Raw genomic sequence first — 18,926 nt, 5'->3', positions numbered from 1 at the left:
CCAATGAAAAATATGGCCGAACTAACTCAAGGACGAATTTCATCCATTTATATATAGCCAATCTTCAGTCTCTTGTGAACTTTAACAAAAGATGTTCTAAAATGCTTACATGGAATAAAGCACTCTGTAATTTCGATTAATAGGAAGTATTAAATTATACTTGAAGCAATCGGCCAAATGATCTTGGTAGATATTAAAGTGAGAAGTATTACCATGAAAACAGTGACCACTTAATCCATCAGTAGAACAATTTGCATTCTAAAAGATTCTGATTAACATGGGAAAAAAATTCTCTAAGGAAAAGTTTTCCTCAGGGAGCTACCAGCAAGACCAAAGGAAACATATTTATACCAATTAAATTTCTATTGAAATCCTTTTGTTTTCTATTCAAATCCATAATAAACCAGAAGTTCTGCTCAGCTTTGGGGATGTAAGGATAACAAGGCAGACATGACCCCAAGGATCTCACATCTCCTGCTGAACTGGAGATCAATAAGCAAATACAGTTCAATGATAATCAAGGCAAACAATGGATGTGATGGCAGCCTGCAAAAGAAACATTTGACCCATGATAGGGAACTCAGTGTAGACTCACATGAGGACCCAATTCTTTAATTAAGTCTGAAAGATTATGTAAGACATGGCCCAAAACATGCAGCAGAGGGAACAGAATGTACAATGTCATAAAGGTCTATAAACACTCGTCATAGTCAAGAATTCTGAGTAGTTCAGTATGGCAGGAGCATAGGTTCAGGTGGAAGAATAGAGTTAAAGCTGAAGATGTAGTTAGCAGCTGGATCATGATGACTCTTAGATATCACCCAAGGACTTTGACTATTTTCAGATAATGTTAATGTAATTAATATGGCCACTTCTACGTCTCATGACTTCACATTCAGATGAAGCAAATCAACAGGAAGGGTCAGACTTAAGTGGAGCATCCATCACCTCCATCATTCATAAAAGGGATCCAATGGTTATTTTTTGTTTAGAATATGGTATTTGTTTCATTCACAAAGAGGAAATGCATATATATAGCCTTTGCTTGCCAAGAAAGATGTTAGGGAATATAATTATTCTTAGCAAAATGGAGATCTGGAAAGGACATATGTGTGTGGGGGGGTTACCGACTGTATTTGTCTATTGCTGGGGAGGTACATGGGACAAGTGAAGTGCTGAGTAATAGCTGTGGGAAGGAGAGCAGGGGAAGAATACTGGTAGGTGGGTTTTGAATGGAGATATGGGGGGAAGCTCTAAATCCTGAGCTAGAGAGGAAAGCTATGTGTGATTGGTGAACAGAGAAGCAACTTGCATGCTTTGGTGGGGGAGGAAACAGAAAGGGGTGGTTCTCACCATTTGCAGAGATTTGTGCCTCTAGAGTTAGAAGTATTTGCCAACACTTATGCACAAACCAAAAAAGATATTGAAAAAATTGATAATCATGTTAGTGAAAGGAATAGGGATCAATGGCAAGAAGAATGCCAGAGAGGGAAAAGATTGTTTAGAAAAAAACAAGCTGGCAGTATCCATTTCAAAATAAGCTATATCCTGCCTCTTACACCCACACAAAAGTGAGGTAAAATTTGCCAAAAGGAATTTGCCAATTGTCAAAGCAAAACTTGGCAGCCCTAATTACACTTGCTACAAGTGAACAAAATGAATACTCTCTATGAATCGTTCTCAAAGCCGTCCAGGACCACATCCTGAGTGGCATCCCTATATTTGGATATTCTATATTTTACTATTTATTTATAGCTTGACTTGCTTTCACAACAGACCTAAGTCATATGAAACTTTATACATTAAAACAATAAAATACAAGTTTAAAAGAATGAGAACCATGGAAAATAAAATTAAAATAAGAGCCAGACTCTTAGAGGAGATGAGCAGGGTGGAGAAACATGTTGCTCTGAAAGCCAACATTAATCCCCATTGTTTTGTTGACCCACAGATTTGTCTCTGGGTTTCTTACCCAAGAAAGTAAAGAAAAATAATTAACTATATGGCTCCCTTTATCTGTGAAGAAAAAATATACTATTAGTTTTTCAGAAGTGTATATTTAGATTTTAGGTTATCATATTTGAATGGAAGAAGAGTTTAGTTCCATGCATGGTATCAGAGGTCCATCTCAGGAAAGGTAAGATCATTAGTGAATATTTTAAACAGTCTTTTCCATTTTAAATACTATATAATATATTTGTAAACATTTTTTGTCTTAAATAAGCTAAAACGGTCTTAGTTACAAGTGAGAATGTTGACTAAGGTATGATGTACTTCATCTTTCCAGAATTTCTTTTCAAGTCCAATAAGTACTTCCAACACAAGAGAGACTATGGAACTTAGCAATTGGGATAGTATTCCTATCATCATTACAACTATACTTTTTCATAAAAACATATCAAATAGTTAATTTCTCTCTCCAGATCTTATCCACTAAGTAAAACTGATTTACAACATCTATCTACAAAAGGCTGTCACCTGTCATTTTATAAGGATTACTTGAAAAACCTTATTTGTTAAAACCAAAAGACATTTTCAAGCAGTAGCATTTTTATTTCAATTTTGTCCAAATTATTTTCTACAAAATATGTACTTATATACTAAAGAATTATTCTGACAATGTGTATTTTGAACAAACTAAATTCACACTGAAATGCACTTCAGAAAGTTATTTGAAATATGTATTACTCTTCTTGCTCCTTGCTCCCAATATAGCCTTAAACCCACTGAGTTTCAAGCTCTGTTAATACTCAACACATGAAAAATATGTATCTTAGTGCATACACATTGTACAACAAAGATTTCACAGTTACAGCTAACACTGTTTTTATTTTTAACTACAGACGATTACGTTCTATGTAAATACCATCCCCATTTATCCTACACATGATGCCAATACGTTTTATTTTGATTTTGTTCCAAAGCATGGGGCAGAAACCTAAAATAGTTTATCTAAATTCTATGTCCAAAATAAACAAATCAAGGAATTTGACCCTCAAATTTTAATTATTAAATAAATGTAATATAATCTAATAAAACTCAGAAATTATAGCACTCACATACTCATCTGATTCTTCCTATCATAGAAACTTTCTGAATTCAGGTAAACACACATTTAAGTTCTAGAAATTTGATACTGACTTTTGAAAACATAAATGCCAAACACAAGTTTCTGAAACCAGTTAATTGGGGGAGAGAAAAAAGGGTTGAAAAGGCAATGAGAAGAATGAAGTTGCTTAATACAATATCTGACATAACAAAGTAAACGTATTACAAGAATAGTGACTGAGTCTTCGTCGCTGAAAATATCTAAAAGTTTCACTACGAAAGGTAGTATTATGTATTCATGATTCAAGAAGAGCAGGCAGGTAACTTCTCTATGGGAGAGCATATCTTCATAATTATATCTGGCACATGAAAAGTGCATCAGTTTGAGAGCATTTTTGGATGTGTTTAACATGTACTTATTAAGCATAATGAAAATACATACAATTGAAGTTATAGGCATTAGAAAAAAGAACAAGGTGGTAACTGCACTCATTTAAGGAGTTCTCTGAATAGATGTACTCTCAAGGTAATTAACCTTTTCTAGAACTTTTTTCATTTATAAATATGCATTTGTAATTTTTAAAAGGGATATTTATAGGATTTTTTAGTCCATTTAAAATGCTTGCTTATTTGTATGTCACTTCATTCTGTTGGGCAATTTAGTCATACATATAACCTAGGATAAGATCATTAAACCAAACAAAATAACAAAATCCAAGGCCCTGATCTGTTGCTCAGAGCAAAATCCCTGGAATTTCCTTCACATCCAATGTTTCAGGGAAACAATAGGCATTTCCAGAAACAGATATTCCTGGACGTCTGACTATGGTGCTCTCAGGAAGAAGCACTTCTTAAGAAGAATCATTCCATCTAAGCTTCAAAAGAGTGGCAACAAGCTGAACATATACCACAGATAAAATATACAGCTATAATTATTATTAACATTTGATCAATAGACATCTTGAATGATAGTCTTACTATTAACCACACACAGATTAAGTAAACTATAACAAACCATATTCAAATCTAAATTTGAGACAATATTTTACATTACATAAAATAACTAAGAATCTATTAAAATATGTTTTCAACACTACATGGAGGATATTGTTAGTTTTATTGAAATCAAACATAGTTATAGAAGAACTTAGAATTTCACGAGAAAATGAATTCACCTATAGACTGTTTTCTTAACGAATACTTCAGCTATTGTAACAAAGTTTTACTGTTAACATCTTTAATGGCAAAAGACTCTATGATGTAATATATAGGTAACTTCTTATGCTTGAGCACTGATAGCAATGTGTGTATCTATATCTATATCTATGTCTGTGTGTGTGTATCTATATGTGTGTGTGTGTGTGTGCATCTCATGCTGATTTTCAGTCTTCATTCAGTCATACTGTATTAGAGTTGTGATGGGGGGTTAAATATCCTAAAATGTGGGAGGATGCAAATTTATTTTCTAAAATTAAACACTTTTACCATCAAGTACTATACAATACTGTCTGTCATTTTCTTTTCTTTAATCTATTCCTGGATTTAAAGTAACATCGACTACCTCAAATCAATTATTCACATTCTAATTAGGATGAAAAGTAATATGCTATTTTTTCGTACCAGGTCTCCAAAAAGAAGAGATGCAACAGACAAGACATTTACATGTTTTCACCTTGAAGCTGTAGCTGCCCCTGATGTAGGAAGGGTTAATAAGCACCAGAAAAGGCTTGCCAACAAACTGTGACCCGGAGGTGAGAAGGCCAGTTAGCCAATGACGGATAAGACCTCCAGGGGGAGGCAACCTAAGCCAGGCACTGGTCGCCCGGGGGCACAGATGGAGACACGATATCAGGAGCAAGAGGGGCCATTGCCTAGGAGGCCTTGCATGCTGCGAGATAAAATATAGGAGCACAGCAATAACATGATAATATCAAAACAGAGGCCGAGGGAGGGTTCCTTGAGAAATCACTAAGAATTCTTGGCATTCGCTAATTACATTGTCCAGAACAACTGTGTATGTTTAACAGATGTAAGCTATGTATATATTGAAATGCTGGGTATAATAAACTCAGAGTGGCCATCAGCCCTCTCCGCATCTATCCTGATTTGTACATTGGATTGCGACACCGGCAGAAGCTAGGAGCTGAATTTCACTCTAGGATTTTCAGTTTACTGATCTGTAAAAATTGTTTGGGGTAAAATACTTTATATATTTCTCAAGTATCCCCCTAAGTATTTATTACAAGAATTCCGTATAATGACTCAATGTTTTGTAAATGAAATCTTTTGAAATAAAAATGTATATAAATATAATCATTCCCTTTTGTACTGTCAGTTTAACATCATGTGTTCAGATTCTACAGACACATGATTTGAATATGACAAATATATATAACTACTTTAAATATATAACTGAAGAATTATATTTATAAGATATTGAAATGTTAAATTCATATTATCCAAGTGTATTTATATCAGAACTACAAAAGAAGAAACTCTTATTACATCAAAAAGAATTGTGGCTTTTTCTCTTTTCTATAACGAAGTTACAAAATAGTCTCATTCAATAATTGTATGTGCCTCTTTTAAATAGCTATATCTATTAAAGCAGAAAAATATAAATTAAAATAGAAAGGAGAGACTCTTCGATTAAAAGAGTGAGAACCAAAGTTGAAGTATTGTAGCACTAAGTGAGAGTGACTTAAATCAACAAATGGTATCCTAATCCACAGGCCCAGATAAACGGAGTCATAGCAAGTGGAAATAATTAAAGTTGTTGATGTCAATTTAAAACCATTCTGGGCATTAAATTTGAAAAAGAGGTATTTTCAGAGTAGCTATGTGTTTGGTTTTTTTAAAGATTTTATTTTTTTCCTTTTTCTCCCCAAACCCCCCTGGTACATAGTTGTATATTCTTCGTTGTGGGTCCTTCTAGTTGTGGCACGTGGGACGCTGCCTCAGCGTGGTTTGATGAGCAGTGCCATGTCCGCGCCCAGGATTCGAACCAACGAAACACTGGGCTGCCTGCAGCGGAGCACGCGAACTTAACCACTCAACTACGGGGCCAGCCCAGAGAGTAGCTATGTGTTTTAAGAAAAAACAAATGACTGTATCTTTGGGATTTGTGAGTTTAATATTTATGCTGATGGAAAAAAAACAATAAATTTATGTCAACATGAAAGGAACTATGGGTTTGTATTGCTGAAAATAAAAAAGAAATGATATATAACCAGAGTTTTTAGTTTCATGCTTCACAACTCATTAATAAAGAAGGAAAACAAACTCATCTAGACCAAGAAACTATTACTTAAATGGTCAAGGCTCTAGGATCCAGAAGGTAGTGACCTATTTCACTTTAGGGAGAAAGACTAAGTGTTATGTAATGTGAAGGCAATTCTGACTTATCTCAACAACCTGCCTGTGACAGAGAATGAATGAATGAACATCATTTTTTCACATACTGCCCGGCTCACGTAAGAAACTATTCAAACCTTGAAAAAGTCATTCAAATTCTATAGTAAAATGTAAAAGAAGACAAATCAGATTTAGGAAATACATATACAGACTAATTTAGATCTTTTTTAAATGAGGTAAATGTAATTTAAGCACACTTGAATATTAAATATTGGAGAGAACAGTCCAGTAAGTCAAAGTGTAGTTCCTAGATAAAAGTAAATGAATTAGTATTTAGTAAAAACCAGCCAAGTAGTGAATAAGAATAGTATCCTGTGAAGTGAGTGCCTGGTCAGCCAGAAGAACCACGTGGATTATGGGCTGCCTTCTCAAATCCACATTGGTATGTCCAGTCTCTGTGGGGTCAGTTGGGATCCCCAGAGATGACTGACCATAGCAGGGAAGGAAGGACACTTTTTGATCATGTGACAGATATTTCCTCTGCAAACTCTTTAAATTTGGGAAGATTAACACCATATTCTAACCAACTTAAATAGAACTAAACAATGTAGGAACTATGAAGTAATTCTCTCTTTATCCTGTGAATTATTAAGGCACGTATACTAGAACACATTATCCAATTCAGACTTCCATAACCAAAGAAAGGGTTTTGGAAGACAGCCACAGAGATTATAAAAGGATTGAAAAACAATTCCTATCAGAAAGGCAGAGCATTCTAGGTTTTTCAAGATGAAATGAGCTTAAAGAAGAATCTGAAGTATTTAAATTTGCAATAAGGAAGATTGTGAGACTGTGAGTTGTTAGACATGAAGGTGGTTTGCTGAGACTGCAGAAACTCCAATCCAGAGAATCTTTAAAAATAGGAAGGATTCAGACCAGCTGCTCAGAAGGATTGACCATGGACTTTATTCAACAAAAACTCTCCAATATTCTACTAACCCAATGAATTTAATTGTCAGTGCCAACATAAACAGTACATTCCATTGAACACTTCTAATTCAGTAGCATATAGTTGGGAAGGGGGTTTGCAATGACCCACTTTATACAGTGCATAAAAGCATGTGAGTCAATACTTTGCCATAATTAGTAATCCTAGTGATATTGCTGGGTACTTGCACTTTGTGATTTTAGATTTCTCATGCAAAACACATATAGCACTTAATCAAAGGTTTTTATAATATATTTCAGTTTTGAATAATTTATGCTAATGAAGCATTAAACCATGATGGAAAGTAGCAAAAATAAATAAAAATCAGGCAACTTAAGTTTGCCCTCTTTATATCATACAGACAAAATCTTGGTTTTTACATTAAACTAGAAAGGTTGTTCTTAAGTTTAAACACTTAGTCGCTTATTAATAACCCAAAACTATTTTTGGTATATCATGACTTTTTTTCTCGAAATGCACTTGAACCCTTAAAATATTAGCATACAGTATGTACCAAAGAATGCATTAGTAATATATTGAAGTCAGATTCTGGAAAAAATCATTTTATAAAAAATGCTTGAATAAATCAAATAGTAAACTAAATTGAATAGTTTGCTACGTTAAATAGCAATCACTCAAATTGCATGTAAATACATTTGTATATAGTACAACAAGCCATCCAACTGGTATTTTCACAAAGAACTCTTTGGCTTTCCTTAAAGAACCTACACAGTTAAGCATTAGATTTGATCAAGTTTCGTCATCCAACACTTTTCCTTTTGCCAGGACCCTGATGCAAAATCTTTAAAGAGTTTCTTTTCTTATAAAGTAACAGCAGCATTAAGCTAATCCCGATGGATGACTACACAAAGCATGGTTATAAAGTGGCACTCAAACTTCCTACATTGCCCAAATCAGCAGATTCATAACTTGACATAGCACACACGAACTACCTTCAGAGCCCTGCAGTTAACTGCATTCGGTAAACATTTGCATCCATAGCGCTGTAGATGCTAATGACTGTGTTGAAAATACACATGTAAACACACACCCCTCACTGTGTAACAGTCTGTCAATAAACTGTATAAACAGATCCAATATACCTATGGGTAAGGTAGATACCCACCACCCACTCACTGCACCAGGACAATCTCTCTTTTTGTTTATGCTGATTTTGAACGTGTGTGAGTGTGTGTGTGTGTGTGTGTGTGCAGGTTACCGGAGAAGGAGATCCGTTCTCGCAGAGCGGCCCTCTGAAGACTCCTTTAATGCCCCGGTAGTGCCCATTGCTGAGATGTCTCGAACTGATGACCAGGTAACAAGCCATGTGGGTCCAGACGGGAGGCGCAGAGTCTCAACTCCTCACCAGGCGACTAGCCCTGGAAATGCGGGCTGGTTTCTCAGCAGCAACAGTGACTGCCACCTCCCGAGAAGAAGCGGCCAGCAGTAAGCAGGGGACGCTGCGGCCGCGCGTCCCGCTCCTCGGCCCGCGCGGGGCTCCTGCTGCCGGCAGCGGCTGCTCTGACCGCGGCGGCAGCGGCAGCCACAAAGCACTTAAGGGACCCGGCGAGCCAGTCCACATGCTGCTCTGACGACGTGGCTGCTCAACCGCGGGCAGGCGATATATTTTTTTTAAGGAGAACTTCCTGGGTCCGCTGGGAATCAAGAACTCCCCTCCCCTTTTCTCCGCCCCCCCGCCTTCGCACGAAGTGCAGGCCCCGGGATGCTCAGGCGCGCGTCCCCATGGTCTGGCAGGGGCGTCTGAGGGCTGGCTGTGGGCTGCGGCTCCGGGATTCAGCAGCAGCAGCCGGTGCGGGGAGGGTGCTGGGGAGCCCTCGGAGCGCCAAATCCTGTCCCCGCTGCAGTGGCGGGAGAGGAGGCGGAGGAGGCGACGGCCCGGCTCGGGTGAGGCCAGGGAGTTGGAGACGCGGCGACTTGTGAGCAGGAGCTGTTAGCGCCGCCGCTCGGAGCCCTGGGCTCGGGACCGCCCGGGAGAAGGGGGCGCGCCCGGCAGCCGGGCGAGGGGGCGACAGCTGTGGTGGCCGCGGCGGGAGGCTCTCGCGGCTGCAGGACGCTCCGCTGCACCTTGCTGCCATCAGCCGCCCTAGCACCGTGGTCCCTCTGCCCTGTCTCTGGGCCAACTTTGCACCGTGTTTGCGGGCGGGGGCCCGGGATGACTGGGGAGGCCCGCGGTGGAGGAGAGGAGCAGGAGGATAGCGTTTTCTTCGTTCTTTCGCGATCTGCATTTCTTCAGCGGCGTTGGCAGAAGCGGTAGCTTCCCAGCCGGCTGTAAGGATGAGCTGTGCAGCCCCAAATAGGGCAGAGATTAGATGCGCTATGGTAGGTAGGTAATGGATGGAGGGGGAAGTAAGTTTTAGATAGAAAATTTATATAAGGAATAGAAATGGAACATGCATGTGTGTATGTGTGCGCGCATCCAGAGTTTTAAAAATTCACTTTCAAGCGTTTCTGTATCCTTAGGCAAATATCTTTGGTCTGTATAGGACGTTTGTGTCTTCACAACTCCCCAAAATCACTCCTCAGACGCGGTTTTTAACCGACTTTGTATCATTTACTGTAAATAAAGCCACCAGGGAGTGAGCTGCACTGAGAATAAAAGACTCGTGCAGAAATGTGCTCTGAAAAGAGAAGGAAGCCCTTCTAGAGTCAGGAGATAGGATGACCTCTACTTCGCTCCGTGGCTGATCTAAGGGGTTCTGCAATGCCTCCGCCTCGCCTCGCCCGTCTGCGCTGCGGAGAAGAGGAAGGGTCGCCTCCTTTCCCTCTTTTGCCTTAGCGCTGGAATTAATAGTTAGGTTAAGGCTAATGCTCCCAGTCCTCTCCCCAGCGTTCTGCGTTTCTGTGTCCCACAATGCCCCATTCACGTCCTGACTGACACTGAGGATCTCCCACAAATGACAGAAACAGGTAATTTAATTTTTCCTATTCAGGCAACTCAAAAGTCTTAAGCAAAAAGATATTCTAATTAATATAACTTTGTAACTACCCAATAAAGGCTTGACTTTTTGTTTACATTGTTACAATAGCTTATATCCTTAATATTTTATTAAGAAACACAAAGATGTATTTCCCATTTTCAAAGTTTTAGATAGTCTTTTTCAAGGATTTTTAAAGTGTTTATATTCAAGAAAGCATCTTAGTTCATAAGGTGAAAATGCCAGTTCCCTGCGACCTTCGAGTTGAGAATTACTGAAACTGAGATAGTGCAATGTAAATCTTGTAGGAATTGCTTAATTATTTGGTAACTATCTTCTTGGTAAAAACATTTGAAATAAAAAGTTATAGAGTAGTGACATTAGATAGAACACATCCACTTTTCCTTTCTATTGAGACGTGACGTGTTTAACAATGTTGTGTTCATTTAACTTAGAGCTGTAAAATGTTTAATGAAGCTGAGAGTAATATTACTCACGTATAGACATTAGATAGATTTTATACAAAGAAAACAAATGTATTTGCAAATAGTGAAATTTCAAAATCAGGTGAAAGCTTTGCCGAAAATTGAATAAAATGGAATTTTAAAAGGACATAGTGTGTCTTAGTCCATAACTACTATTTCACTCTTCATAAATGAAAATTGCAAACAGCATTGAGGACTTAAGTGTAAGCATCCTAGAATGAACTAGAAAAATGAATGATGTCGTATGCTGTGAATAACAGTTCCAAGGATACTACGCCTTCTTCATTAAGCAGATATAATTCCTAATAATGCTTAATTATTTTTTAAGAATCAGGTAAACTTTTCTAAAATGAAAAGACTGACTTTAATCAAAAAGTATACAATTCAAATATACCATCCTATTGTATTATTGTTTTTATTCAGAGTATTTGCTGGCTACCCTAACATTCTTGTTCTTTTGACTATTACCCTATGTGAGTTTTCCCACAGGAAAAAAAAGTAATCCCTTTTTGAAGTAATGTTTCAAATACTATAATAATTTTTCTAAATTTTCTCTAGAAGTTGTTTTCTAAAAATTTCTCTAAAAACTATTTAATTTTTGAGGTCTTTCTTCTTTAGAAATGAGTGAGACCAATTCTGTTAATTTGCCGTATTTGAAATCTATTGTGGTTGTTCTTTGCTTTCTAATTTTTTGCCATTCATCTTAAATATTGAGGCAAAAATTGGTGCATTTGTTATTCTCAGCCAATCTTAAGAATAGTTTTTAAAATGAAGAAAGAACTCCCTTCTTTTCCTTGCCAGATTGTGATTGATAGCTATCAGTGTGATATCATCATATTCAACAGCTCCCCATCACTGCTGGCCTATATTTTAGATGTGGTCTGTCCAATCTAAATAACAGAAATATGTGTTTTTATTTGCAGAGTTCCTATAGATATAAACTTAGTTGTATTAACTCATCTCTTTACTAAAGGAGATATTTTCTTTCCAACCCCAGTAATTAAAAATTTTCAGAGAAAGTGAGAGGAAAATAAAACACTTTAAAATAAGCCTATATTAAATGAGTCTTAGATGCAGGTCAAATTCTCTTACAACAAACATTATGAAAAGCAAACGTGCAGTTTTACAAGGCCCATTTATTTAAAGCAATAGCTGAGCTGATGAGTTTTCATCCTAAAGAAGGGGATATGAATGGCAAAGGGCATGGATTTCAGCCTAAAACTAATTTGGCATTTCCAGACTTATGACTGTGCCGTAGATGACTGATACAGTGAGAAATCCTCTCTTCCATTACCTTTATCAACACACCCAAAACCGATCCCCTTATTGCCATATCCACTGCCCCACCTTAGTCCAAACCATCATCAACTCTTGCTCAGACCATTGCAATATCCTCCTAACTAATCTCCCTGCTTCTAATGTTTCCTCCATATACAATTTATCCTCGATATCCAACAGTCAGAATGATGTTTTGAAATCATAGATCATATCTTAATACGTCTCTATTAAGCCATCTGATGATTTCATATCACATTCTGAATAAAACTCAAACTATACGCTGTTAAAAAAAAAAAATAAGCCCTTGCCCACCTTCTTCTACTGCACTCCCCTCCTCCTCTGCTCTTCACCATGTTCCTCAAGCACATTCAGTTTCTCCACTGGAGAGTCTCTGTTCCAGCTCTTCCTTCTACTAGAAATGCTCTTCTCTGAGCTTCGCAAGAGAAACCTCTTCTTGGTCACGTTTAAATGTTATCTGTTCAGAGAGGCCCTTCCTAACCACCCGAGCTAATGGAGCTATCTGGGATCTCTCTACTGCAGGAGACTTTTTTTTTTTTTTTGAAATTTGATTTGGCATCAGCTAAATGTTCTTGGTGCTTGATGAGGTTTCGGTTCTTTTTATTTTATGCTCTTTTTTTCTTTTGGTGAGGAAGATTGGCCCTGAGCTAACATCTGTTACCAATCTTACTCTTTTTTTTTTCTCCCCAAAGCCCCAGTACATAGTTGTAGATCCTAGTTGCAAGTCATTCTGGTTCTTCTATGTGGGATGCCACCACAGCTGGCTTGATGAGCCCTGTATAGGTCCGCACCCAGGATCCAAACTAGCGAACCCCGGGCCACTGAAGGGAGCACATGAACTTAACCATTTGGCCACGGGACTGGCCCCTTTTTTAAAGTAAATTAATAGACTTTATTTTTTATACAAGTTTGAGGTTTACAGAAAAATCAAACATAAAGTATAGAGAGTTCCCACATACAGCTCACCACCCCTCCCCAACACACAGTTTTCCCTAGTAATGTCTTGTTTTTGTGTGGCACATTTGTTACAGTTGATGAGTCAATATGGATACAATATTTTTAACTAAAGTCAGTATTTACATCAGGGTTCACTCTTTGTGGTGTATATTCTATGCGTTTTGACAAATGTATAATGACATGTATCCAGTGTCATACAGAATAGCTGCACTGCTCTAAAAATCACCTGTGCACCATTATTCATCCCTCCTTCTATCCCCTCAAATCCCTGGCAACCACTGACCTTTTCACTGTCTCCCTATTTTCACCTTTTCATGAATGTCATATAGTTGCAATCTACAGCTTTTCCAGATTGGCTTCTTTCATTTACAATATGTATTTTAAGTTTCTTCTATGTCTCTTAGTGGCTTGCTATCTCATTTCTTTTTATTGATGGAATAATGGAACATTTTAACAGTATTTTCATTATCAGTTGAATTATGCCCCCCTCCCCCCAAAAATCTTGAAGTCCTGACCCCCTTGAATGTGATCTTATGTGGAAATAGGGTCTTTGCAGGTGATCAAGTTAAGATGAGGTTATTAGGGTGGGCCCTAATCCAATATAACTGCATTCTTTAAAAAGGGGGAAATTTGGACACAGAGACAGAGGCACAAGGAGAATGCCATGTGAAGATTGGAGTTATGCCACCACAGGCCAAAGAAGGCAAAAGATTACCAGCACACCAGCAGCTAGGAAAGAGACATGGAACAGATTCTCCCTCACAGCCCTCAGAAGGAAGCAATCCTGCCGACACCTTGATTTCAGACTTCCAGCTTCCAGAACTGTGTGACAATTTTTCTGTTGTTGAAGCAACCTAATTTGTGGTACTTTGTTACAGTAGCTGTAGGAAACTAGTATACATTGTATAGATGTACCACAGTTTATCCATTCATCTATTGAAGGACATCCTGGTTGCTTCCAAGTTTTAGCAATTATCAATAAAACTGCTATATATATTTGTGAGGAGGTTTTTGTGTTGATATAAGGTTTCAATTCATTTGGATAAATACCAAGGAATGCAATTGCTGGATCTTATACTTAGTTTATAAGAAACTGCCAAACCGTCTTCCAGAGTGGCTGTACCATCTAGCACTCCTACCAACAATGGATGATAGTTTCTGTTGCACCATATCCTCACCAGCATTTGGTGCTGTCAGTGTTTTGATTTTAGCCATTCTAATAGGTGTGTAGCAGTATCACATTGTTGCTAATGACATGCAATGTTGAACATCTTTTCATATGCTTATTTGCCATCTGTATATCTTCTTTGATGAAGTGTCTGTTCACATAATTTGCCCATTTTTTAATTGTTACTTATTTTCTAATTAAGTTTTCAGCATTCTTTGTATATTTTGAATACCACTCCTTTATCAGATGCGCGTTTTGCAAATATTTTTTCCAAATATGTGGCTTGTCTTTTCATTTCTTAATAGTGTCTTTTGCAGAGCAGAAGTTTTTAATTGCAATTTAGCCTAATTTATCATTTTTTCTTTCATGAATTGTGCTTTCAGTGTTGTACCTAAAAAGTCAGTACCAAACCTAAAGTCACCAAGATTTTCGTCTATGTTATCTTCTAGGAGTTTTATGGTTTTACACTTTACATTTAGGTTCCATGCTCCATCTTTAGCTAATTTTTGTGAAAGGTGTAAGGTCTGTGTCTACATTCATTTTTTTTGCATATTGATGTCCAGTTGTTCCATCACCATTTGTTGAAAAGACTATCCTCTTTCCATTGAGTTACCTTTACTCCTTTGTCAAAGATCAGTTGACTGTATCTGTGTGGGTCAATTTCTGAGCTCTGTAGTCTGTTTCATTGACCTATTTGTCTATTCTTTCACCAATACTACACTGTTTTGAGGACTATAAGAACCTATTTTTTACCACTGTAAACCATCATATATTTTAAAATTTTTCTTATGTATTTCTGTGTTGACTCATTCTTGAATGACAAATATGAAAGCAGAGACTTTCTCCATTTTGTTCACTTCTTTGGTCCTAACACCGAAAGCAATACCTTGCTAATGCAGAAGTTCTTAATTACTATTTGGGAAGTGAGTGAATAAGTGCTTCCTATTTTAACCTACTAATAACAGAGATTATTTCTGTCTGATTATATGTGTTTGTGTGTACATACAGTTATTATGAGAAATTCTGAAATTTGGGCTGCAATATTTTAGTTTTTTTAGGTCTACCTCCTAAGAAACAGTTCGTCAAATTCCACAAATTCTTCTACTTCAATTAAAATAATTCCATTATTATAAACGCTATTTGAATTCCTAGCATCTCATCCAAAATTTGGTGCTTTATATTCTGATTGTTGAAAAACTATTGTAAAATCTCTATACTCAATGGCGCTAAAGTCTTTATTATTTGGTGGGTAGAGATTTAGCACTCTTAAGTACATGACACCCAAAAGTAACATTTGTTATCCCAATCGTAGACTATCCAGTCCCATTACACACTTCCACCTCTCCTCAAGGGAGGGTCTCCAAGGCACAGAAGGTTCAGAAAGACTTCAGGTGACAGAATCATAAAGGAAGGGAAGCAGGAGTCCCTGCTGTTTACATAGCATTTTGGCATTCTCATTTCACTGTTTCCAAAGCTATGGTGCCAGTTTGACAAAACTGTAGAGAGAAGAGAGCCTGGCTCCCAGCAAATGCCAAGAAATGTGGTCACCATCATGTTCCCAACTTTACTTTTCTGATCTCCAGGTGCCAAACTTTCAAAATACAACCTTATTGTGTATTCTCTTCAAATTTAAAATGAATCTCAGTATACTTGAAATATAAAATCTGTTCGCACCACTTTTGAGGTTATATAAGGCATATAGGTTCTTAAGACCAGCAGATAGAAATTTACTTTTTTTCTTCCTCTCAATCCCACTCTACATATTGAAAAAAAGAAACAATATCCTAACTCACTATCAGCAAGAATTGAGGGACAGAGGGAAAGAGGAAATGTTTGTGGAGCGGCATACACATGCCAGTTACTTTACATTCATTCTGCCATTTCATCTCTGCAACAATCGCTTTAAGATAACTAATATAACTGAAGCTCAGAGAATTCAGAGACTATATCTAAGGCCACAGAGCTGAGCGATAGAGCCAGAATTACTGCATGTCTGACTCAAAGCCTAGATTCTTTACAGCACGCTGTCCTTTATCCTGTATCATTCACCCTCCTTCAATGATCAAGGAAGGGTAAGCCACAGGAGCTAAAACTTTCAACAAGCTTAAAATCCTCTAAAGGAAAAACAGCAAATATGCATGTTTTTACTAAATTAGAGACATTAGAACCAAATGTAATGTGTGATTCTGGATTGGATGCTACATTTTTTTAAATCTGTAAAGGACATTAGGGAATAATTAGAGAAATTTGAATTGGAATAATGTTAGATAATATAGTTGTATCAGGTTTAAATATCTTGGGTGGTACCGAGCTCACACAGGAGAATGGTTTTTAGGAGATACAAGCTGAATTATTTCAGGGTGAAATGTCAAAATGACTGTAAAATTTTCAAATGATTCAGAAGAAAACTGTTTGTGTGTGTGTGAATATATAGAGAGACAAAGCAAATGGTGTAAAATGTTAATAATCACTGAATCCAAGTGAAGTATATAAGGGTGCTTTTGTATTTTGTTTTACGAGGGTATATAATGCACTTTGCAGTTGCAACAGCAGTCACATTTTCTAAAAAAAAAGAAAACTGCAAGAGTTTAGTCTGAAATCAAAAGTCATGTGACCAGTAAGATAATCATGACAGTTTCACCCTTAATAATTTCTCTTTTTGAACTTTAAGGATAAGAAAGTATAGAAGAAAGAATAACATATATTTTTGCAGAGGAGTAAAGTTTTTGGATTAAAAGTAATTGATAATTTTAATACAAGGGAGTCTTGGTTACAGCACTTGGTTACAGGCAGGATAGCTACATAATTCACAGGGCCCAGTGCAAGATAAAAAGGAGAGCCCTCTTGTTCAAACATTAAGAATTTCAGGGAAGCAATACCAGAACGTTAAACCAAATGTGGGTTCTTTCACAGTGGGGACCCTGTGTGACCACACAGGTCACATGCCCATAAAGCCTGCCCTTATTTCAAGTAAGAAAATGCTGAATATGTCACAGTTTTCTTCCTATAATTATAAAAAAATCCATAATCACTCAACCAGAATAAAGATTGTACTAACCACTATACCTGTGTCAGAAACCATAGTTGAAATAAACAAGCTCTACAATGCATTCATTCCATGCATGTTCCATAATTTTATTAATATTATTTTGCATTAATAGTATTTATTATATTTTTTATTCCAAATATGAACTCATATATTAATCATTCATGTCACATGACCCAAGGATCTTATATCTTAAATTAGACGGAAGACATGTAAAAACAGTTATGCCATCAGCCGCATGAAAAGTCCTATGTGAGTTGTAAAATGGATCTGGTCTTCTCAGAGGTGTCCATGCTTTCAAAGGGAAGGAAACTGAGAATGTAATCTAGCAATGTAACAATAATAACATACCGGGAAACATTAGTTTTTACTATAGTTATTTTCACATTTTCAATTATTTATAGATGAATTGGTTAGTAATGTTTGCATTTGTGCTGTCAAATTGTGCTGAACTAGTTATTTGCTTCATGCCTTATGCAGTCTCTAGAAAGTGGAACTGTGAGCTTTTGTCGTAGAAAACTCATGCTCAGGGTAAACGAATCACACTAACAAGCACAGGCTAATAGGTTTATCTCATTACCATTTCACATAGGTGTTTTATGTCACAAAATTTCAACGAATTGGGGGGAAGGATGTTGAAATGCTTATCCTATAAAATGTTCTTTTATTAGAATAATTTTTCATCTCCCTCTACCTGTAAGACTATTTCTTTAGCTATCATTAATCACGCTTCATGCAAATCTACTGAACAGGCACACTACCGCCACAAAACGGTCTTAATGAAAATTCAAATCTTTATTTTTTTCATAAAATACGTTCATTATGAATTAGATCATATTGGTTATAAGGCATAATATCTAATTAACTTCCATATAGAAACATAATTCCATTTCTCAAAAAAAACCTTCATTTCCTGACTTCTTGCAATATCAAGCTTATCGTTTCAAACCCCGAGCTTCGTGAGACATAGTATCTAGTCTTCTTGAAGGTTCCTAGACTCCCATATTAAAGGAAATACAGAATGTAAGACCCATACAGTTATCAGGGACCATGGCCACACATCTGGTGACACGTGAAGTGAGGCAAAATCCCTGCCACAGAGACTGTATGTGTATTTGAATTTTTTTAAAAATGGAGAGCCCTTCATATAGTATTATTTTAATTTTATTTCTGGCAGCAAGTAATCACATGTTTCTTAGTTCTCATTAAAAAATGCCTATTTTTCAAAAAACAAAACAAAAATGAGCTCATGGATATAGAGAACAGATTGGGGATTGCCTGAGGGGGAGAGCGGGTGGTAGGCAAAATAGGTGAAGGAAGTTAAAAGGTACAAATTTCCAGTTATAAAATGAATGGGGATGTAATGTACAGCATAGTGACTATGGTTAATAATACTGTATTGTACATTTGAAAGTAGCTAGGAGAGTGGATCTTGAAAGTTCTCATCACAAGAAAAAAAATTTTGTAACTGTATGGTGATAGATGTTAACTGGACTTATTGTGGTGATGATCATTTTTCAATATACACAAATATTGAATCATTACATTGTAAACCTGAAACTAATATAATGTTATGTCAATTATACCTCAATAAAAAAATTTTTTCTTTTGATGAGGAAGATTGGCCCTGAGCTAACATCTGTTGCCA

The 18,926-nt window shown here is 36.9% G+C and overlaps 2 protein-coding genes across 4 annotated transcripts in view; one reads left to right on the top strand and one right to left on the bottom strand.

Moving 5' to 3' along the window:
- TEX47 (testis expressed 47) overlaps positions 1 to 5,358 on the top strand; it is a 29,906-nt gene extending 24,548 nt beyond the window's left edge. The window contains exon 5 of one of the 3 annotated variants that reach the window (XR_011438157.1): positions 4,672 to 5,358. The gene's annotated coding sequence lies outside the window, so the exon portion shown is untranslated. The remainder of the gene's footprint in view (positions 1 to 4,671) is intronic. The other 2 variants (XR_011438164.1, XR_002807395.2) reach the window with 2 other exon arrangements.
- The window catches only part of ZNF804B (zinc finger protein 804B), a 501,979-nt gene extending 487,918 nt beyond the window's left edge, over positions 1 to 14,061 (bottom strand). Inside the window, exon 1 of the mRNA XM_070265637.1 lies at positions 8,610 to 14,061. Within this exon, the coding sequence (XP_070121738.1) occupies positions 8,610 to 8,717 (108 nt within the window). The 5' untranslated portion in view covers positions 8,718 to 14,061. The remainder of the gene's footprint in view (positions 1 to 8,609) is intronic.
- Between the last annotated feature and the right edge of the window lie 4,865 nt (positions 14,062 to 18,926).

The sequence above is a fragment of the Equus caballus genome, chromosome 4 (genome assembly GCF_041296265.1).
Source record: "Equus caballus isolate H_3958 breed thoroughbred chromosome 4, TB-T2T, whole genome shotgun sequence".
NCBI classification, from domain to species: domain Eukaryota; kingdom Metazoa; phylum Chordata; class Mammalia; order Perissodactyla; family Equidae; genus Equus; species Equus caballus.
The sequence above is the reverse complement of the archived record's forward strand: the minus strand, read 5'-3'. Positions and strand labels throughout refer to the sequence as shown.